The following is a 23,386-nucleotide window of genomic DNA, read 5'->3' as shown; positions in this document are numbered from 1 at the left end:
CAATTTTAGGTGTGTCCTACCAACAAGACCGCATGTCAACGCTTGTCTGTGTATTGCATTTGCGTTCTTTGGAAAGTAAAAGCGACTGCTAAAGTACATGCGTCTTTCCACAACCATGGGGAAATAAATAAATAAATAAATAAATAAATAAATAAATAAATAAATAAATAAATAAATAAATAAATAAATAAATAGTATGTTAACTTGCGTTCTCTGGGCATAGATGCCAGAGCCCAAAATACATGTATCGATCACGCCACAAATTTTGCTCCGTCTTGGCCTTAAGCACGTAAGATAGATAAAAGCAAAGACCAGTGGTTAACCGGAGGATATCTCCGGTTGACTGCTCTATACTGGAGAAGGGGAAAGAGGGTACGGAAGGTGAGAGAAAAAAAGGAAGAATGAGCAATATGAAATCTAACCAGTGGAAGTACCTTAGTCACTGTAAGCGATCAACGCTGATTTAATTAATACTTAAATAAACACCGTGTTTATGAAAGAGAGTGACATTGCATTGTCGATGTTATGAGAAATCAACATAGAACAGGAGAGAAAAGGAAGGAAGCCTACTTCTGAGTCGAGCAATTCATCAAGACGTGCTTGGGGTGACGCTCCTCCTTTGGCACGCATCAGGACAAATATCCGGCGCAGACCGCCACATGACCGGAGTAGCTTTTCGAGCAGCACCTGCGTTGGATGTTACATGAATTATTATGCATTCAGTTTGCATGCATCTACAATGAAGAATTTTCGCTCGCGATATTTTCGACGTTGTGTCGGTCATGAACGGATACGTTAATTTTGATCCAATGGCATGAATTCATTCAACCATTGAACTGATACCTCAAGGTACTCTGGATATGAGATAAAATATATGTGCACATCTGACATGCCATAGTGCATAGTAATCTTCATTAAGTGTACATTCCAAAAGTAACACCTTTTGAGTGACAACAATGCTGACGTGTTGTTTTCATGAAGCATGCACGCGCTTACATGCAATTGCAAAGCGAGCTTCTCTGCACATAGATAAGCTTCTTCGCAGTAAGAGTGTGCTTGTAACAAAGCCAGCTTTACAAGCAAATTTTAATGGACTTATTGAAGACGATTCAGCATTGAAAAATTCTGTCAGAACTTCGGTTGTACCTGTTATTAAAACAACATTTAAAACACCCCTGCCTCCTAGCTCTTGTTTCTGTGCTCCAATCATGTTTCTAAGTATATGCACCACAGAGCCGTTGTCTTCTTTGCCCACGGTCATGGGTGACCAACGCACCGTTGCATTATAATCCCTATGCATTTTGTTTCTTTTCGAATCTGTGAGATGCCTCCGGTGTATTTTATAAAGGCAAGGACTCTAACACGACATTTTGTTTAATTTATAGTGAGGTAGTATTTCACAAGCAAGCAGCTCGCGGCTTATAGCATAATTAAGGGTAATGTTTCAATACAACTAAAACAATCTTTTGTAACAAAGCCAGCCTATAGGGTCGTTTACGTCTGGAACTGTGGAAATGGTTAGATCGTTGCGCTCACTCGAATCCTTCACTTTTCAGCGTTAGAAATGTTTTTGATGTTCGGCTGGTAATGTTCATTCATAGACACTTCAGGAAAATGTACTCTGCCGTTCGCTATAGGATCGTTGATAGCACGCCTGTCAAATAGAGAACAAAGAATTATTGCGCATGCAAGTATAGAGCTTTAGCAGGCTTCTGTAAGCAATGAAGACTCCATTAGCTTCTTCAGTTTCGTTTGCGCGCTCAGGGGTGCGCGGATAACGCGTTTCGGGAGAAGAATCTGGTTGCCGCAGGTCCATTCACAGGATCTGTACGCTCACCTTTCCCATAAATCCTGTCGCCCCAGTTATAAAAATGTCCTTTTCCTTGTAGAAATCGGATATAAAAGGTTTATCCATAGATGCCATCCTGAGTTCCATCCGTCCGTTTCCTGAGCGCTGCGTTCAAGTTGACCAGGTTACATCAAGATGGCGCCGCGGTGATGGCAGTTCTGTTTTTTTCGGCTTCCTCCTGACAATAGTGCTATACGAAACACTCACGTGTTTTTATAAATTTGTACGATGTACATAGACGCACTTCGTTTCCGCGCACAACCTCGAAAAAACGAAATAACCCTGCACCTTCGAGTGCGCGCAAAAAGCAGTTTGTGGTATTGTGGTGCCCTCGTTTGGGAATAAAAGAAAACTACGGAGGCTATTTGATTGTCTACAACATCTACAGTAGAGCACACACGTGCAGGCCATCTTGTTCTGCGACAACTATTCACACCCTCGGTGTCTAAAAAATACGACATACTTACATAAAATTTTGAAACTTCGTGTAAGTTTTCGATAATGTGTGGACATAACAGAACGTTAAGGGCTGTTAAAAATAGATAATAAGCAAACGCCGGGTGGTTTAGCGTGCTACAACTAGGACCACTAAGGGTTTTCCTCACTACGGGTCGCTGAAGTACGCAGGAATTGTGGGATACGCCTAGTTGTCCTCCGCTTTTGCCGTGTATGCTGTGGGCACGGCCTGGGTGAGTGAGTTGCGTCGAAGAAAATAAAAAAGAATCGAGCAGCGCAATGTCAAAATGAAACGATCAGCAGCACAGATTGAGCGCAGCAAGCAGCAGGCCTACGGCGAAGGCGGTGCGGACGGCTCCCGGGGCAGCCGAAGCAAGCACGGGCTCCCAAGATGGTTGCACCGGGCTCCGTAACGACGCCCATCCGTCGCTTCGTGCGGACCTCAACCCGGCGACGGTCGAAAGCTGCTTCTGATGTAGCTCATCATTCAAACAGGCCAGTGTCCGATTAGGCTTAGGCGTATTGCGGCTTGGCACACGGAGCGTTCGTCCGGACGCGCGGGGAAGTTGCCTCTTGGCCCCGCCGGAGAGACTGCCGCGAGCGACGACCTAAAGCTTGCATAGGAGGGCCGCGACGTTGCGTCGGCCCAACGAAGCAGCCCCAAGATGTGGAACATGATGTGCGATGTGATGCCGACCATTTCGGAGGACAGCATCGCCCAGCGGAGCGGACAGTTCTCCGGCGATGAAGCAAACTTTGAGCAGCTCATGGTCAACATGTTGGACGAGCGGGATAAGCTCATGGAGACGCTGCGAGAGACGCAGGAGACGCTCACAAACACGCAGCAAAAGCTTTCGGAGGTTGAAAAGGAGCGCGATTCGCTGCAGAGGCAGTTGCAGGCCAACTTGCCACAGGTAGGCCTCCAGCGCGCAGCCGTGCATTGGTTTTGTCTGCCGTTAATTTTCCCTGTGTTGTGTGGCCCCCATATTTTCTACGAATGCTTGAAATTGTTCAAGTGTGTGAGTTTACCGTGGTCGCGCCCAGTGCATCTCGACTGTGCATCTCGTGTGTTTCGTAACGTGAGCAGTTTGACCGTGATAACACGCCCACGGATATGTGCGTGCGTTGGCTGTGTGGAATTCAGCTTTGAAATGGCTACAACTTCTCGACGTGCTTTCGGCCATCTGTGGATGTGAAATGTAGTATAAGTGAATCTGTGCTGCGCCTTGTATGTTTGCTAGGTTGTGTTCTTGTGGTCGTTTCCATCGCCTTTCTCTGTCATTTTGTTTTCAGGACTGATCACGCTTGCCAGCACTAGAAACAAAATGTAAACTTCGCGATATGGGCTTTAAAAACGCCCAGATCGCCTAAAGCCTGTACCGACCTCAATTTTAGCACGAAGATGTGATTTTTCTTTTAGACGCCAATATTTAACGAGAAGCGCGACCTAAATGTTTGCTTTTAAACTTTCAGGAATTTGCAACAATCACCAAAGAGCTTAACCATGCAAGAGAGCAGCTTTTGGAAAAGGATGAGGAGATACAGGAGTTAAAAGCAGAACGAAACAACACCCGGGTAAGAGTTCTTTCATCTTGCACATACTGTCATTAGTATTCCTGTCATGCTCAGCGTTTATTAAGAAGAGTGCCATCACCAAGTGTTGATCTTGTTATGAGTGAATTCACTATGGTTTCCTGTTTCTTGCATTGCGTTTTCATTAAATCCACTTACTGTACTTTTTCAGATTTAAGCATTCACTCAAACCTTCCCCACTTTGGTCATTGTGGGTGTTAAAAAAGTAGGGTAGGGGGTGCTTGGATTTGAATAAATGCAGTATCTATTCTTTGGCATTTTTGCTCCTCACTTGTGTTTGTGGAGTGCAAACAACTTCCTGAATTAGTTGTCAAAGGGACTCCTTACTACATTATTCTGGAATGTCAAACCATTGCATCTAGTGTTATGTGCTGTCAATTTTTAAGGGTAGTAAACTGAACTCAGTTTTATAGAAAGTGGAACTCATTGTAATTTCGACATTTGCCATGTTGTATTCACATGCAGTTGTAAAGAGCTGTTTCCTGTGTGTATTTAATCACTGCCCTCGTCAAATGAGCTTAGCACCACTTTGGGCAAGCTTCACTTGGTGTTAGCATCACTCACAGGCAACCGAACTTGTGATGCTATAGAACGCACTCAATGGGGAATATGCAATGGAATCACTTCATTCACTTTATCCAAATGCCTAGCTTTGACAGCAACGATCAATGGGAAATGATCCTTGTGAAAATTTATATGTTTGTATTGTTAATATTGAAGCTGTTTCTATTTCGAGACACAGTTCATCAGCATTCTTGAAGCGCTAATAAAGCAAAGGGATGACATTTTTTGACTATCGGTAAACCTCGAAATTTGAGAACGATCTACACTGGGAGCTGTACTGACTAGGCTGTGATCTTGCCAGTACCAGCATGTGCTTGAGTGTACCTCTGGAGACTGCCAAACACTCCATGTGGGTCAGCCATGTTATATTTAACAGTTTCAATTATTTAAATGATCTGAGTTGAACTGTTGTTGATAACTTTGAAGAGACGGAAGTGGTTGCAGTAGACATACCTGGCAGGAATTCGTTTACAGTGAGGAAAAAGTGTAAGTGAAGTTTTGGTACCTTGGTTTCTTGTGGTGTATTCAAAGCACTGTACATTTGGTGGTCATCAGGGCAGTTGGCCATACCAGCTAGTATCGGTGTAAAGCTTTCAAAGGCAGAGATGGAGCACAGACAGTGAACTGCCAGTAAAAGATAGCTGCCAGCTATCCTTGCCTTGTCTTGTAAACCATCTGAAGCTCCCCTCAGGTGGCCTGCCAAGTTCTTTCAAGTCCTCGGGGAGCATGTTCTTGCAAAGGGCACCTTTATTTGTGTTTTGGAACTCTGCATTGAGATTAGCAAGGATACTTGTCAATCACTGATGGACTTGACATTGTAAATCCTAGTTGCTGTTGCATGATTTGTGCTTAGCGTCATGCTCAGTTATTTTCGTTAGCCAACCGTTCCGAGTACTACTTTATCATTCTCGTCATGTCATTCATGGACCATTTTCTCATTGTCTAGCAAACTGTACATTGGACATCTGAGATGTGAATATGCATATTGTTGCACAAAGGAAATAAGTGTGAATAAGATCATGAAGTGTTCAGTCCCCTGCAGAATGATGGCAACGAATGTAATCAACATACACTGATAATGTAACATGAATCATTTTGTCGTTAAATCTATCTTTAGGTTCACGACAGTCATAGTTTCTTACCTATTTCAATGTGGCGCTACATTACACTACGCTCAGCTTGGAGTGCATAACGAGTGCTTTGCCCAAGCTTTGCTAGATACTGTTTTACAGGTAGCTGTGGACCAACACAGATGCTGCAATCTCAGTTAATGAAGTTGCATTTGTAGTGTGAGCCTGGTACTGTGCTCGCAAGTACTTGTGTGGCACTTAACGCTGCATTAAATACTGATTGCTTGTTAGGTTAGTTGTCTGTCATCAAAGCTCATTCAACTTCACCTCTGGGCTGCTATTTTGTAGCGATACCTTTACCAAAGCTAATGCCTTTTCGCACTTTTCATGCTTCATCAGTGACCAGAGTGATGCTCCACCTGTGTTATCAGCCAGCCATTTGTGGTGGATGATAAGAATGGTAGAGAATTGAGTGGAAGGCATCACTACAAAATAGAGGCCCTGGCCACACCTTCGACAAATTGAAGTGCAATGTTTACTTTTATTCCCAGACAAGCTGTGTCAGCTATAGGAATTTTTTAGTAGTGGATCTCGAGTTTGCTTTCTGTTTGGTTATGTTGTACTAGCTGTGTTTTACTAGCCGCGACCACAAGCCATTTTAGCCAGGCCTCTATGGGCGTGGAGGTATTTGTTTCCTGATGCAACATTTTATGTGAAAGTGGAACATCCAGATGTGCTGGCAGAAGCTTTCATGATAAAGTGAAGGCAACAATAATGTGCTGTTGGATAAGGAATGCCCTTCACGCATGTCGTCTAGTGCTATCTAGCATGCCACAAAGCTACACTCTCTGGGGCCTTTATGGCAGTATTGGCTTGTTTCCTTTCTTTCCTTTTGTTCTCTTAAGATGAAACTGCATTCTTTTCAGATTGTCAGCTCTGTAACAGTTGTGATTGCAGTTGATAACTTCTTGATGCTGATAAGTGGCTGCTTGCCAGCACTTAAAGTTAATGTTGGCATTGTTTGAGTTTTGTGTAGGCTGTACACTTTACCATGAGTGCCTGTGAACGAAGCCTCTTTTGGTGTTTTATTTGAAGCTTGAAAATCTGCTCTATGTTCCGTAGAACATTCATTTCTTTTTTACGTAAGTTTTGTGTGTGTGTTGACATTAGGATAAGTATGTCCAGATGTACATATTTGGCTGCCTGCACAAAATGTGTACTGTAGCCTGTAAAATGCTCTCAGATTATAGCCTGTCACCTTTTGCTAGCACTTTCAAAGACTAGTAAGGCTGCCATTCATAGTTCCATCCAATTCATATCTCATTGTGACTGGCATTTTGGGGAAACTGCAACTCTGGAAAAGGTAATGATCTGGATGTTTTTCACTAACAGTAAATGGTTTGGGCACTGCAGTCAGATATGTTAGGATTTGTCATACTTTGCCAGGAGTGAATAAAGTAGTCTCAGCAACAGCTTTCCAAGCATGGCAAACAGAAAAGAAAATGAAAAGTAAAAAATGCAAGCCATGAAGCATTACAGTGATGCTGCGATTATCTTGTCAGTTAAACATTTTTTATTGCATTTTTATTTCAGTGTGCCTAAAGGTAACAGAAATTTTGTTTTCATTAACAAGAATACTTGTGCATCTCCTTAACGCAAGGTTAACTGATTCTGATACCAGCAATACAGGACAGTGATGCAAAAAGGCGAGACAACATGACACTCAGCTGGCAACCGAACGTTTATTATATTCATATAAATAAGTATATACAACAATAGTAAAACAAGGTAGAGGAAACGAAATGGCAGAAAAACGGATAGGGATGGGAAGCAGTACATGTCATGGAGATTGTTTGGAGACAGGATGGTTGGAATCAGTCAGTATTGTGATAGCAAGTTTATTCTTCTCTGAGGCCATGGTTGGTTGGGCCATGACAAACCACAGCTCACGATCGGTTGTGGGCTTCATTCCTTGTGACGGCCGGCACATTCTGACCGAGGCGTCCTTGACTATTATTTCTTGAAAATAGTCATTGCTTTTATTTATTGCCACAGCATGCATCTAGTACAGCTGCAGCTTGACTGTTAACCAGATGCACCCTAGTTGCAAAGCAGAAATGCATTCAACAGTACCTTATTGGGATGTTGCTTGCAGTTGCTGCTGGAGCACCTGGAATGCCTAGTGTCTCGGCATGAAAGGTCGCTACGCATGACTGTGGTGAAACGGCAAGCCCAGTCACCAGCTGGTGTCTCTTCTGAGGTGGAAGTGCTCAAAGCTCTCAAGTCGCTGTTCGAGCACCACAAGGCACTTGATGAGAAGGTCAGTGGATTTTTTTATAATGATATGTTTATGCTTTACCTGCAGTTGCAGAATATTTATAAAGGAAGGTTTTGTGAAGTGTTTTCTATGTGTAGATGTCCTACACCTGAGCCCTGGCTAGCTGTTCGGGGTGAGTCTTGCACTTCTGCTTCATTCATCACAGCAATGTCACTACTGCTGCTGTTCAGTGCGCTGACTGAATGGGGTCTGGTTTTCACGCTACCCTTCCTTTTCTGATATTAGGCTTAGTAACCTAAATAAAAGTGTGAATGCCTTCTTGACACATCTAGACTGTTCCACTGTGTTAGGGCACTGGCCTCTGGCAGAACAGCTGCTGCCCCATAAAACTGCCAGCTCAGTCACTGCTCATAGTTGCATTATCAGATGCTATAGCTACGGAATGAGCAGTTTGTGATATTCCAAGGGTACTTAATCTGGTTAGAGCCAAGGACGCATTCCTTCATGCATACAATGACTTAACAATGAAGTGCCGAAGAAAGATGCCACCTCAAAAAGGCGCAGCAGTCGGGATCATCTGTCCTCGGTTGCAGCGGCACCACAACATGTGGAAGGCATTCAAGTGCCACCCGCCAAATTTGGGTGCAAGCTACGTGTAACAAAAGTAGATCCTAGGGTGTGTGCACCTCTTTAAAATGCCATAAAACCCTTGAATACTTAAAAAGAGATTCTAGGGTCCTTAAAGCTCCTTGAAATTAAATGTGCTCCTTGGGGAGGCTTTTGAACATTGAAAGTAACAAACCCTGCATAGGGGCTGTGTTAATGACACTCTCTATCGGTAGGTGATCCCAAATATTTTCTTTTGCGAATGTCACTAAGCGATGGCAATATGGTGTGCCCACAGCCACCAATGACAGCCTTGTTTCAATCACTGTTGCCATCAAGGAGCTAGACAAAGCCAGATCAAGGAACCCAGCAGTGCCACCACTTTCTTGTGTTGCTAATTGGCTCTCATTGCAGTCATCATGGCTCCATATTAGAGCCATGGGGCTTAGAAATGCCAGTTGGAAAGTAAGCACACGAACCATCGCATTTCAAGATTAATTTTTTTTCCTCTGCCAGCAAAAGACTGGAACAACCCTCTCTACAATGTAGCCATCACCAAATGCCATCCAGAATTTTTGAAGGTGCTTCAAGTTGTATTTAATCATAGCCACCTGCTTTTACATATGTTCGTGCTAACCGTGTTATATCCCGAAGCTAACGTAATAAAATGAAGTCTCAGCCATTTGGCTTTAACACAATGAGAAGGCAACTGACATCATTATAACAGGAAAGTCAACTTAGAAAAGAGACTTGAAGAGCTTACACGCACATCTTGTGGGACTGCATCAAAAATCCAGAAGAAGCAAGATCAAGAACGATCCCACCATGGCTCGAGGCAGCCGCGAAGAGCTACGACCAAGACCAACAGCTTTGGGCCATCCAGCAGGTCCTCGGGGCGCTCGAAAGTCAGGGACCCAGCAAGGCAGCAACGGCGAGCGGAGACTCGCGCCGAGTAACGGCAACCTCGTAGATGAAGTAGGCCCTTATCAGGGCACGCAAGCGCCCAACTGCAGGCTCAAATAAAGTTTGCTCCAATCCAATCCATTGAAGAGCTCGAAGCCTGTGTTTAACTCGGCAGTTGCTTAGTTGCTGCTAAGAAGATTTCGCTATTTCTCCATGTAATTGTTTGCACACAAATAAGGTTTGTTTCCTCCTCGAATTTTGGCCTTTGGTATTCTTGAAATTCTTGAATTGACCTTGAATTTGTATAGAAATGTTCTGTACAACACCTAAGGTCTTTTGGAAAAACAAAGGTCATAAAGGGGGTGGTATAGCACCTTAATTCAGCTAACCCTTACGTGTCGCAAAGCACCTTAATGCTCATAGTACATGTAATTTGTCATCACCATAATCTTATTGCACGTTGACTTTATGCACTTTAGAACGACCATCTTGAAGGCCCCTTTACAGCCACGTCACATCAATTTCATAGAACTCATAACTACACTGCAAACTCATCAACACTGGCTTGGCGCTGTTTGGCCACACCTGGCCCTTGCACCACTAAACACCACACCTTCATTCATTAACCCTTACATGTGAGTGGCAGTTTTCAGTGCAGAAAGGCTCAGTTACGACACTGTATTGGAGTTGCAGGGGGGTGGGGGGTTGTCAGGTCACTAGACAACTTTTTGCTAGACCAGTAATGAAAACAACATGGCCATTATTGATGTTCACATTGATGCATTGATCCACAATCTCTGGCAAGTGAGCGGCGACTTCTTGTAGTTCTGTGGATGCCCGCTGCTTTGGAGTGCCTCCACTGCTAGACATTGCATTGCTGGTGGCTTTATTGTCTGCAAATGTTCACTGTCTGTGCACTAGACATGCTGTGGATTTGTCCGGAAGCTAGTCGAGGACTTGCATTGACCACCAATGTGAAGAAGACCTGGGTATGGGCGCCAGATAGCTGGCTGTGGCCAGGCTCGCTCTCTATTTCATCGTTGACCACAGTTTTGCTGCTGCTTTTAGACACGTTGGCTGGGTGGGCATGGGTTCCCACAGCTTTATCTTAGTAGCCTAAATAATATTGCAAATGCCTTCTTGACACATCTAGACTGTTCCACTGTGTTAGGGCATGTGTGGAAACTTGGTGACGTGAGAATTGGACATGGTGTTCTACTCCTTACACATTACTAGATGTGACATTGCTTATGCACTAGAAATTGCTGTGGGTTTTCTAAACAGATGCAGAATGCATTTATTTAGTAGGCATTAAATGTTTATATTTTCATTGTGACTGGCTCAATGTGAACAGATAGATAGTTTAGTTTGCACTGTATCAGACATACATGTACATCTTGTTTCATCCTGGCATTGTATTGATAGTGTGCAAGTTGATGCTGGCCGATGCAGACCAAGGCACTGGCATGATTAAAGTCATGTGCATTTTGGTTTAAGTTTGGTAAGTGTGCCAGCACATATACTGGACATAGTTTCTTAGTCTGGTTGTGGTTTTTGTCCATGTTCTGGCAAGGTGCTTATGTCAAGACTTCAGTGGTTTTATCTTCGCTGTGCTAAAAAAACCTTGCATTTTATGCCAATAATGGGAACGCTGCGCCAATTGCGCCAACCTGCTCCGACTTGAATTTGCTGCTCCCTACTGCTTCAAAAGGGTGCTTTTTACCTTAATTATGCCGTTGCTTTGCCATGACTTTGTTCTGGCAGTGCAAAAGTTGGGAAGCTACCAAGCAATATGTTACAAATTGTGGTGCTGCTACATACATTGGCTGCCTTCCAAGGGTGACACGGCATTACAGCTAGTGACACAGCCGTTGTTACAACCAACAGAATCCAGTGCAGTGTTATTTTTATATGCCAACTGCAGGGCTGCAATGGGTTTGGTTAAGGGCACCGTAGCCTCAAAGTTAACCAGTGTCTACTACTTATATCTTTTGTTTGCTTTCAACTTTATTCGCTGTAACATATGTGCCTTTGCTTTATAGAAAATTAGAGTTCATTTAGTTTAGCATTGGGCTCTGTAACGGTGACTGCAAGGTGACCGGGTAGCGCATGTCAATTCATGCTCTTTATATACTATGTGTTTGGTATAATACTTATGTCTTTGGGAAAACTTATTGTAAAGAACTTAGTGTGAATGAGCCAGCAGCCTAGCTTTTACGCCTTATTCTGCGAGTGCGTGTCAGTGGTGGAATAGAAAACATTACACGCTCGCATCAATAAGATTCATGAAATGAAGTTGCAATGGGGGGGGGGGAAATATCAAGCATGAGAAGCAGTACTGCTTTCAAAAGACAATAAAGAGAAAACTAGTTTGAGCTACATTAGTAAAATACCCATCTCAAAACCGAGGAATCCACTCTTACCGTTAAAAGCTTGGTAAGCCAGAAAATGCATAAAAACGAAAGACGGGTGGTGGCACCGCCTTGGAGTTCTCACACCTGCTCACTATGACGTCATAGACTATCACGGGGACTGCTCGGGCCTAATTACCTATTTATAGTTAAAAGTTGACTACATTGTATTTTAGAAGAGCCCAAGACTGAACTTAGCCAATTTCAAGAATTATACTCAGCTACAAAAGTCAAAATATGGGAAAAGTTCTTCGAAATACATTACATCTCACTGACAGGCCGGCTGTAGCATTTCGGCGCAAAATTTTATGTATGGAACTGTGACCTTCATTACTTCTTCTAATAATAAATTTATTTCCATAAAATTGAAGGAAAAAAAGAATGTTTTGTGAGGCTAAACTGATTAAGTGTTTGACTTGCACAGTTTTGGGCAGGGCAGCAGGCAGCATAGTGTACAGGCTCGCCACTGCCGATGTCACGTGCCTTGGTGAATCACCTATTTCGTTCCTAGCTTTTATGAAAAAATTATTATGTAAACTAAAGAGAACACTAAATTTAATTTTGTTTCTCTGGGTGTACAGTTGTGAGCTCTACGAGAGAAAGACAACAAACTTGTGTTTGAGCAATGAATACTCGTGATGCATGGATTCGAATCTGGGGTGTTGATTTGTAACAGGTGTCTTTCTGGTTAAAAATTTTTGTCATTCCAGACTTTCTTGCTTGGGAACTGCATTTAGCCACTGTGTCTCTTAAAGGTAGTTGTGGTGTTCTCTTTCATGTTGTTAAAAGGGGTACTTTGTGAAACTGTTCCATCTGCTCCAAATATGGAAATAGCAACACAAAAAGTTTACTTTTCCTGCTCCAATGGCAGCTCCAAAATGCTGAATGTCATTCCCACCACTTTTACCCTCACCTATTGTTTTATTCCATTTCACAAGCTTGATTCTTGCACAGATTATTACACACAACTGCTCTGACCATGTTACCTTGCTCACTTTCCATACTATACTATAGGTGAGAGAACGATTGAGGGTGGCATTGGAACGTGTCAGCACCTTGGAAGAAGAGCTCAACAAAGCAAATGAAGAGGTATGTGATACCGTGATTCTTGAAAACTAAGTCATTGTTTTTAATTCCAGTCTCTTATGCTCGAAAGCATTGTGTATCTCATACAGCTGCCTGTCTCTTTTGTGCTAGATTACCCAATATAAGACCAAAGGTGTGACAATATCGGATGACAGAAAATGTGGGGATGGGCCTATAGAAAACTCTTTACATGTCAACAAGGTGAGTGTTGTAGTACTTTATGTTTGTTCTTGCATTTTTTGAAGTTGCAAGAACTTGTCCTTTCATATGGAGAGCGCAAGAATACTACTAAAAAAATTTTTTGTTCTGCTTTTTTTGCCTTTTTGCTGTCAACTGCTGTCAACTGTCAGCTCTATCATTATAATATGAGACCACAGTTAGCCTAGAGCACCACAAATAATTGCAGAACCATTTATGCGACCAGTTCAAAATGCGTGCCATATGCAGCTAGTCTTTGGATGTGAAAAAAAGACTACTCCTACACACCGAAAGCGGAGGTGGTGGTCACGTGGTACTACAAACTACTCAAGACTAAGCCAGTCAGTCCCGGTGTAGTGGTTGAAGTCCATACAATGACTGTGTTGCTGAAAGCTGCCATTGGGCCCTTCCAATTGTGAGATGCAGGGGTACCCACTCTACCTTCTTGTCCTGCCGAATGCTGAATGGACTCTGCTTGTGATAGCATGGTCATAGTGTGTGTATGTGTCAGTTGTTTCTGGCACCACAAGATTGCCACATCAGGTTTGGTGACTTAAATACTATATTAAGTCATGTAAGGCCAGCACTCTTATATATTTTCTGATTTCATTTACAGGCTGCCTTGCAGAAGGCAGGCTTATTGCTGCTCTTTCAGCAACAACTTTTCATCTACTCGTGAGGCATGTTCCACCATCAGCAATTATGTATAGACAGATTAGGGTAAAACAGTGCATTCTTTTGGCACTGTAATAGTATTGCAACATTAACTCTTTGACGATCAGTGCCTTAAGTATACGGCAGCATCCGTATGTTTGAAAAATGTGCTAATTTTTCAAGTTTTGTTGCCCATCAAGTGCTGCCACCCTGTGTGGATACCATTAATTTTGCTTTTGCTCCTTAGGCTCTTGGTTTTCATTTCATGGCTTCTTTACGCTGGCATTTCAGTAACTGCTCACGCATCCTTGCACACGAGGGTGTGCGGCAGTTAATTTTGGTTTCGTATACAGACTGTATCTATTCGTTGCGCTCCTAAAGACTAATGTTGATCTAGTTTTGTTGTAATCGCACCGCTGGCGCGAGTTGTTGGGAACTCGGCGCTGACGCCCGTTGTTGCACCTGGGTCGCAAGCCCCAAGGGTAGCGTTGGCCTGGCGGCCTGGGGTACAACTGGAAGCATCCGAAGGTCCCGGCAAAGCATGAGTCGACTGGTAACAACAAAACAACTTGTTTATTCTAACATCGCAAAGAGTTGGCGGTCAGGTTGACCGAAGTAGAGAGACGGGAGTGCACGTTACTCAACAGAAGAAATCGGAGCCTCTCTTTTGGCGTCCGGGGGCAGCTGCTTTTATACTCTCGCAGTTGAGGGCAAGAAGGAACCCCTCTATAGACGAGCACGTGACGGTGCCGCTCGGGCACAATGGGATAAGGTGGCGCAGCCGTCGTGCCGGCGCCGTTCGGGCACAATGGGGAGGAGAAGGTGGCTCACACGTCGTGTCGGCGCCTGTCGGGCACAATGGGGAGGAGAAGGTGGCTCACACGTCGTGTCGGCGCCTGTCAGACCCCCTCGCTTCACAGTTGTTGGGAGCTCCTCTCCCCGGCTGCCGCGCTTCGACAAGCGTGGGCACCAATATGCACATACACTCACACACGCACATGAAGACACGTGGCATCGGAACATGCCTGGACGCGCTTGGCGGGGAGGCGTAGCGGCGGCGCCGAACGGGCCAAAATGTCTGCCGCTTTGAACGAAGCCCCGGCGTCCGTTGCATCCGCGCCGGCTAAACCGCGCGTCGTAGGCGAAACGTAACAGTTTCTAATCTCTTAAACGGTCACCACTAGATCCTTGCTCATTTGTTGCCACAGGGGTGCGTTTGTTGCGCAGAGGTGCACAGTGTGCGTTTGCACACAGGCAAGTGTTGGTATATACAAACGATGCTGCCATATACAAACAACGCTGCCATATGCCTGCGTTTCTTTTCTCGAGTCTCGGTTCGCAAAAACTAAACGAAGGATGGCTGCAAGTTTAACTCGTTTGGTTTTTCTGATGGGCGCACAACCATTGAGTTTTCTTAAGAGTGCTCACATACATGGTTTGATTATGCTATGGGCATGCACGCTGGAGGTAAGTCGAGCGGTGATTCCTCCGGTACGAACTACTACCCGAGTGCTGAATCGCAATATATCTGACGTAATAGTTCTGCGGAAACCCACAAGGTGGACAGAAGTAATTAATAAAGAAAAAAACGTGGCGGCAGCAGTGAGCGAATTCACCTTCGTGCTGTCTCTCGCTTCAACACGAACTAAAGCACGTCTAAAGCACTGCACAGACTAAAGTACGTAAAACGTCTAAAGCACTGCACATACGAAGCTACCGGCACTGGGCGCACTTTCTCCACATTGCAGAACGCTTTCAAGATACGGCGCACGCGCGGGCGCGCACTTTATTCACATCGCAGATCGTTTGCAAGATACGGCGCGCGCACGGGCGCATACTTTGTCCGCATCGCAGATCGCTTGCAAGATACGGCGGGCGCGCACTTTGTCCACATCGCAGATCGCTTTCAAGATACGGCGCCCGCGCGGGCGCGCACTTTGTCCGCATCGCAGATAGCTTGCAAGATACGGCGCCCGCGCGGGCGCGCACTTTGCCCACATCGCAGATGGCTTTCAAGATACGGCGCGGGCGCGCACTTTTTCCGCATCGCAGATCGCTTGCAAGATACGGCGCCCGCGCAGGCGCGCACTTTGTCCACATCGTAGATGGCTTTCAAGATACGGCGCCCGCGCGGGCGCGCACTTTGTCCGCATCGCAGATCGCTTGCAAGATACGGCGCCCGCACAGGCGCGCACTTTGCCCACATCGCAGATGGCTTTCAAGATACGGCGCGGGCGCGCACTTTGTCCGCATCGCAGATCGCTTGCAAGATACGGCGCCCGCGCAGCGCGCACTTTGTCCACATCGCAGATCGCTTTCAAGACACGGCGCCCGTGCAGGCGCGCACTTTGTCCACATCGCAGACGGCTTTCAAGATACAGCGCCCGTGCGGGTGCGCACTTTGTCCGCGTCGCAGATCGCTTTCAAGATACGGCGCCCGCGCAGGCGCGCACTTTGTCCACATCGCAGATGGCTTCAAGAGACGGCGCCCGCGCGGGCGCGCACTTTGTCCGCATCGCAGATCGCTTGCAAGATATGGCGCCCGCGCGGCCGCGCCGTTAACAGCAGCCACCGGGGTAGAATAAAGCCCCTGAAACTTCGTAAAGTAGTGCCACTCTCCTCCTCCGCCTTCACTCCTCCTCGTTTCTCCTCTCTTTCACGCTCCCTCGTCGACCATGGCGCCGCCTACGATGCTCGAGCGCAGCAGACGACCTTTCGCAGAGTGAATGCATGCATAGCAAGGCAGTGCTCTTTAGGCGTTCACGTTGGCTTTCCAGATCCGCGTAACTTCGTGTACTGCATAGAATTTCTAGTCGGATGCTTGTACAAATTCGGTAACGGCAGCTTTTGTTTCATTTTTTGATAACTATTTCTTAAAAAGTATCTGAAGGAGTGTTAACGCTGTGCGTTGACGACTGCGAATGTATCGCGTGCCCTACAATTAGGTGCGCAACATTTGTCAAGGGCGTGTCGCAAGATGTTGTTGCAAATGGTTGTAAATAACACGTTTACCATCGAATGACAACCTCTTGGCTTCCAGCAAGCACTCAGCCTAAAGAATCCGCGCCGGCCTTACCATGTGAATTCGCGGCGCGTATGAGCTATGACGTACAAAGGCTGACGGAGAGCACTGCTCTGGAGGTTGCAAAGTGTATTACAAGCTACAGTGCCGCCAACGTGCGTGCTTGCCAATCTAAGCGCGCTCAAAACCTCAGAGGTTGGCGCTGGTGCTATTATGTTTCTCGTGTCTCAACGCCGACAGAAATACCGCGGCCGATCATCGAGTCGGGACTGTGCGTACACAAGAAAATAAAATGAGTTTTTAGCATTCGTGCGCGAAGCGGGAGCGCGATAACAATGCTTGACTCAATCTCAAACAAGACCACTGTGGCCTTCAGTAATTTTTTCAGGTTAATGACTTATTACGAATAACACTTCATCGTGCGTTGGTTCATCCGTTTACTAAGTGGCGTACTTGTCGCGAACCGAGTTGCACTGAGGTGCATGCATTCAGGACGGTTGCACTCCCTTCGAAGTAACATTTGCGAGACATGACTTTATTAGTGAAGTCATGATCGCCCAAAGAATCCCCCCGCCATGACGCGGACGAAATTGCGGCAAGTGAAATTATGTTTTATCCATAGGTTAAAATGATATGAAACGGCATTCGAGTTGCAAGTTAACAGTTTATTTTCACATAGATGCATTACAGATTTGCGTTTGCAGTCACAAGTCCGTGTGCACCATTTATTGTCTCATTGCGTAAATAAACGCACCAGCCTAAGAGTCCTACAGCAAGCGCGTCTCAATTAGGCATAATGACTGTAGAAACTAATAGTGGCATAGACGAGCAAGCGAACGACTATATGAGCGCGCGAACTAAACGAGCGAGCAAACGACTAAACGAGCGTGCGAACGAACGAGCAAACGACTAAGCACGAACGACGCCTAAACCAGCCAGGGAACGGGCGGGCGACCGCACGTTTTCTTTGCGAGTGCTCCACCGCCTCATCTTAAGCTTCGCACACTTTAAAGCTGACGCGAATTAGCACATACGTCTCAATTACCTATGATGCGGTCGCTCGACGACGAACGCACCGCGTAACACGGTTTCGGGAGAGCACGCACGCTTTTCATCGGTGCCTCTGTATCGCAAATCCACCGGGCGACCGCCAACGAGGAACACGAACAAATATGGCAAACAAAGCTAGTCTATCTAAAGATGGCTAGTAAGTAACCACAAAAGGCAGAGAGTTGCTCTCCTGAGGCGCTTTCATGATCGAGACTGAAATTTTATCAAAAGGACTGTGCTGAATCTTAAAAATTTCGTAATCACGTTATCGCACGCAACCTCGCGTGCCCGCGAACTCAAGCCGGTTGGCGTTCAAAACGATTAAGCGCACCAAATATGACTAACACGACCACGTAGTGCGCATATAAGCAAAGCAAACGTTGCGTAAAAATCATGTTAAAGCGTGCGTACAAATGACAACATGCACAGTGAACTGTGCCATATCTACTACGTTATTGCCTGCAGCACAATACGCAAGCCTGGCACATACAATACTCTGAGAGAGCCACAACTTACATCACATAGTCGCGCGGAGGAAGTTGGTCGGAAGTTCTCCCTCCCGATTCGGTGAGGCCATGTCTTTCTTCTTAACGCGTTGCACTTACCGGACGGTATCGCGAACGTATTCTTGCCTTTGCTAAAACTATATTGGCATCCAAACGCGCAGCAGGTCATGGTAACAGAAAATGACGTGAAGCGACGTCGCACTTGCCACAAAACATCCTTCAAGGCGTTCACAAGATCAAAACAACACAGAATAGGAATGGAAGGAATGCCGCCAACAAGCGCCGCTTCTCGAGCAAAGATGGCACTGAAGCGCGACTGTAAACAAACGAAGCCGGCGCAAGGGGCCACGTGATGCCATTAGGCCAATAGCGACGCGGCGTCGGCTTCGGCCAGAGCGCCGGAGGAGGAGGCGGCGTTCTTCAAAGCGCGGCACTACTTTACGAAGTTCAAGGGGCTTTAGGGTAGAACGCCCCCCCCCCTCTTTCTCTCGCCTCCCCCCAGTGCTTCGCGCGGGAAAGACAGAGCGCTTCCGCGCCGCCTTCCTTTCCTCGCGCGCAAGATATTGAGCCGCGATCGTCGGCTGACCCTCGCAAGTCAGTTGCCAGCCCATGTCGACACCGCAAAAGTCCGTTTTATACGCCCGATCTTGACAAAAATTGCCGCTAATTCCGTCCTTTGTAGCCAATAGTTCGTTGTAGGGCGGTCCGTTAAAAGCGAACTTCGTTGCATTAATAAAATAGGTAGAACAAACTAAGGCTGAAATATGGTCCATTATATCCAAAAGTCTGTTTATGTGGGTCCATTGTAGTGAGCGTAGACTGCATTTCAATTAGCTAGACATATTGTTCTGGACAGCGATGAATTCACTGCTGCCCTGAATTCTCCTGCATGCCTCAAATGCACTTGGCTTCATGAGGCTGCTCACTTTGTACGTAGGTGTCTAATGGTACTGCGGACGCTGTGGAAGAAGCATGCAAACTGGTGGAGCTGCAGGAACTCGTGGAGAAGCAGGCAGCAGAGCTTGCAGTGGCACGCAGCCGGCTCAACGAGCTGCTGCCTCGGGTGCGTGAGTTAGAGGAAGCACTGGCCCAGGCACAAAAGGAAGTCACTCGGATGAAGGAGGAGAACGCCCGACTTGCAAGGGACCTTAAGGAGGCATGTAGCTAGCATCGCTCTTCTTTTAAGTATCGCAGAAATTTTTTGTGCCGTTGTTATGCACTGAAGTTGTCTTGGACTCATGTAATGTGGCATACTCTTGTGCTCCTCAACTTTTCGATATTGCAGAACAATGCACAGAAGGAAGACCAAGAAGAGAGGATATCAACGTTGGAAAAGCGTTGTCTCAATGCCCAACGTGAATCGGTCTCGCTGCACGACCTGAACGAGAAGCTTGAGCAAGAACTTGCTAACAAGGAAGCACAGCTGAAATTGGTTAGTACCAATTTTTTCTGGCTACCTTTAAGATTTCCCAGGAGAAGTTTCTTAAGCATATGCCTTTTCTTCATGCCTGGCCAGGCTTCTGATTACTGCAAGAACAAAAAAAAGCTTGTTTTTATGCAAGGGCTGTACAGAATACATCACTCTGGGAGGGCCTTTTCTTTTTTTTTTTTTTTTTTTGGTTTGCAAGTGTTTTGCACAGGGGGGCTCCAACTTCTGTACATTTAGTGAGTGCTGCAAATAGTGAAGTATGTAGAGCAATGCCTTTAACGTGGTATTTATTCTTTCTGCCTTGTCTCTTTCTGTAGAGTGAAGAAAAAATTAAAGCTCTCCAAGAACGCCTGGAATTGGCTGAACAAAAGCTTGCACAGTTTGCCAAAAAGGAGACAGATGTGGATGTTTCCTCAATTATTGCTCATGTAAGCATCTTTCACTCTGGGACAACATTTGATGTGACCCGCACTTACATTTGTTTGAGAGTTGTCTTGTTGGTTTGCAATTCCACAATAGGAGAAGCATGGTTCCATGGAGGACACAGTCAGTCGACTGGAGCAGCAGCTCGAAGAGAAAGCCGGGGAGCTGATGCGGGTAAGTGGGATATAGTAAAATGTTGTTAATAAATACCCGCTCAAAACATACTAATGTTTGAAACATAGTTGTGACAAATCCCTGACTCACTCGCCATAGAGCCTATAATGTATAGACTCGCCAGCCTTGGCCAGACGGCACTATGGAGACTGCTGGTTTTTTTTAATGTGCACTAATGGCAACGTGGCTCTCTGCTAGGTCAACGAGTGGTGCTGGCATTTGGCAGCAAAGTTGGGAGCCCTGTTCGCTGACCGCTTAAGCCATAAGCTTATAGGGGCACGTCGTATGACTACCACTTAGTGCTTACCACTATCATTTTTTGTCACGTAGAGGTTAACTGTGCCGCCTCAGATCGCGATTTGGCCAAAGCCACACTGTGCTGCAGATCTGCTTTTTTAAAAGTATAGAGCCCGGTCGACCAGTGACTCCCACTTCAGTGCGAGTGCGACGATGCCTATATGGATAAGCAGTAAAAATGCATGGAGGTGTGGTAGCAGCCTCAGCAAACAATATACGGTGGAACCCCGGTTATACGTCCCCCGGTTTTGCGACGACCCGGGTTTTACGACGGATTAGCGCAGTCCTGGCGAAGTCCCCATAGAAGCAATGCATTAAAAACCCGGGCTATCCTATGCAATTTAATGCCTGACCCGTGTTATACGACAACCCTCGCAAAGCGCGGGATGGAACGGCGGACAAAAGAAAAGTGCCGCGGCTCTCTTTCCTTGCTCCATCTCTCTACATGCGGAGCGCTTGACATGCTCGACGAGTTTGCTCCGGCACTTCCCTGCCTCGTCTCATCATTCGTTTCTCCCCCACCAGCAGCTGCCCGCGACGCTTGCTGTGCTGAAAAAGCGCCTTCTCCACAATCACTTTCTCCCTCTCTTCTCGGTGGCGTCGCCTCTCGTCACGTTGGGGAAGCGTTTCTCTCCTTCCAGTTTCCCAACAGCAGATCATCAACAAGGTAGCGCGGAGAGGCCTAGGTTTATCGCACGTGTTCTTTGTCGTAATCCTAGCGACCAGCGTTCAGCGGAGGTTTTGATTTGTGTGGAGCAATGCGACACACGATGTCCGGAAAGTGGACATTTCTGTTGCTTGGCGATAAGCTGAATATTATTGAGGAAGCGGAAAAGCGGCATGAAGCCACGAAAGCCAGCACTGCCCTGGACCTTTAGATACCCGAATCTTTGCTTAAGATGATTCTGGCAAACAAAGCGGTGATATCACAGAATGCAAACAAGTTCAGGCTCAAGCGGAAAGTGGCAAAAGGAGGACAGCATGAGAAGTTAGAAAAAGTTCTTGTCAAGTGGCTACATCAAGCACGGAGCTCTGCAATCAACGTTGACGGCGCCATTCTAAAAGAAAAGGCGGACCTTGTGGCATTGCGTCTGGGCATCGACGACGTCCAGGTATCAAATGGGTGGCTGGGTCACTTTAAGAAACGAAACAGGATTGTGTACAGCCACTCCTACGGAGAAAGCCTTTCGTGGACGTTTCGACGGTGAACGAGTGGATGGAGTCACTGCCGGAGATGATTGCTGCATGCAAGCCCTGCAACATTTTGAATGCTGATGAGAGCGGTATTTTTTACCATATGCAGCCCAAGCAAACCCTTGTGTTTAAGGGTGACAGCTGTCATGGTGGCAAGCGTAGTAAAGAGCGTGTGACTGCACTATTCTGTGCTAAGGACGACGGTTCCGAGAGGCTGCCCGGGCTCATTGTTGGAAAGTTTCCAAAGCTACGGTGCTTTAAGAATTTGAAGACGCTGCCGTGCAGCTTCAACTTTAACAAAAAGGTGTGGATGACGTCTTCACTCTTCAGCAATTTTCTGCAGCAGCTGGATAACAAAATGGGTGGTAAGGTGAGGAAAGTATTGCTTTTCATGGACAACGCACCACGCCACCCACCCAATATATCCAGCCTGAGGAACATAGAGGTTGTTTGTTTGTTTTTCGCCCAAGTGCAGAAGCCAGCTGCAGCCGCTGGATGCCGGCATCATTAAGTGTGTCAAGCAAGGGTACTGGAAGCGGTTAGTGCAGCGTCGGCTGGCGGCTATGCTGCGCAGTGAGTCGGAAAAAAAAGATCACTGTGCTTGACGCCATGCATTTTATTGCCAGTTCGTGGGACAGTACAATCGTTAGCACAATCGCTAACTCGTTCAAGCACTGTGGCTTTAAGCAACAGACTGCCTCCTCTGCTGGGTATGCAACAGCCTAGACGCCACTCGAGGCTGATGCGGGCTTTGCCGACAACGATTTCGAGGGTTTAAATCTCCCCACAACCTTCGCCGAGTACGTGGAGGCCGACGACAACGTTGCTATCTGTGGCGAGGTATCGCTGGATGACGCCATCGAGGAGACTTAGCCTAGTGCCGACACCGCTGCAACATCGGACGAGGACAACGACGACACCACAGATGCCGTGCCTGTGCCTATCACGTTTGCCGAGGTGCTATGGCACATAGACGGCATCCGGAACATTATCTGTTCACGCAACGCCACAGAAGACCTCTTTTTGGACATTGCCCAACTCGAGCGGAAGCTTTTGGTTCACAGATCAAACAAGGTCCAAAAGAAACTTACCGACTCTGTTTAAAGTTTGCGCCAGCTGGCGGGAATTGTGGCAGTGAGCAGTGGAGTGCCGTAAAGGTTTGCTTGAATAAAGTATGATTGGTACTTGTACTGCAGCATTAATTCTTATCTCATTTCCATTTTTGGTAATTTGGGTTTCCAAACCCTGCAGAGTATGTTAGTAGTTTACATTGAAGTTTCTCGTAAATCCGTCGCGCGAAATAAGTAGTATTTTTATAGGCATAATTTATGTTCGGATTTTACGACGCCCGCATTTTACAACGCTTTTTCGCGGTCCCGAGAAAGTAATATAATCGTGGTTCCACTGTAGCTACCAACGGGCATGCCAGTATGACTTATCGGTGCCAACCTTATTGCGACAAGCATCTTCAACTATCCGCTCGGGAGCACATGTGCACAGTGCGTAGCACCATTGTAAGCCTACTGCACGCTTTTAATAGGCAACCCAAAAGTTTCGTTGCTCTCTGCCTCCCTTTTGAGTGCGACTGCTTCAAGCGTGCATTGCTTGCAGAAACAAAAGCAG

General features: G+C 46.2%; 2 protein-coding genes across 3 annotated transcripts in view; one reads left to right on the top strand and one right to left on the bottom strand.

Moving 5' to 3' along the window:
- Positions 1 to 2,010, bottom strand: part of LOC142579405 (fatty acyl-CoA reductase 1-like) — a 41,824-nt gene extending 39,814 nt beyond the window's left edge. The window contains exons 1-2 of the mRNA XM_075689551.1: positions 1,838 to 2,010; positions 571 to 687 (exon numbers count right to left, since the gene is read on the bottom strand). Of these exons, the coding sequence (XP_075545666.1) occupies positions 571 to 687; positions 1,838 to 1,936 (216 nt within the window). The 5' untranslated portion in view covers positions 1,937 to 2,010. The remainder of the gene's footprint in view (positions 1 to 570; positions 688 to 1,837) is intronic.
- A 470-nt stretch (positions 2,011 to 2,480) lies between these two features.
- The window catches only part of Liprin-alpha (PTPRF interacting protein alpha), a 79,928-nt gene continuing 59,022 nt past the window's right edge, over positions 2,481 to 23,386 (top strand). Inside the window, exons 1-9 of one of the 2 annotated variants that reach the window (XM_075689550.1) lie at positions 2,481 to 3,219; positions 3,779 to 3,880; positions 7,688 to 7,852; positions 12,745 to 12,819; positions 12,928 to 13,017; positions 19,184 to 19,402; positions 19,532 to 19,678; positions 19,993 to 20,103; positions 20,195 to 20,272. In XM_075689550.1, coding sequence (XP_075545665.1) covers positions 2,971 to 3,219; positions 3,779 to 3,880; positions 7,688 to 7,852; positions 12,745 to 12,819; positions 12,928 to 13,017; positions 19,184 to 19,402; positions 19,532 to 19,678; positions 19,993 to 20,103; positions 20,195 to 20,272 — 1,236 coding nt within the window. In that variant the 5' untranslated portion in view covers positions 2,481 to 2,970. The remainder of the gene's footprint in view (positions 3,220 to 3,778; positions 3,881 to 7,687; positions 7,853 to 12,744; positions 12,820 to 12,927; positions 13,018 to 19,183; positions 19,403 to 19,531; positions 19,679 to 19,992; positions 20,104 to 20,194; positions 20,273 to 23,386) is intronic. The other variant, XM_075689549.1, reaches the window with a different exon arrangement.

This window comes from Dermacentor variabilis, chromosome 4, assembly GCF_050947875.1.
Source record: "Dermacentor variabilis isolate Ectoservices chromosome 4, ASM5094787v1, whole genome shotgun sequence".
NCBI classification, from domain to species: Eukaryota; Metazoa; Arthropoda; class Arachnida; order Ixodida; family Ixodidae; genus Dermacentor; species Dermacentor variabilis.
The sequence above is the reverse complement of the archived record's forward strand: the minus strand, read 5'-3'. Positions and strand labels throughout refer to the sequence as shown.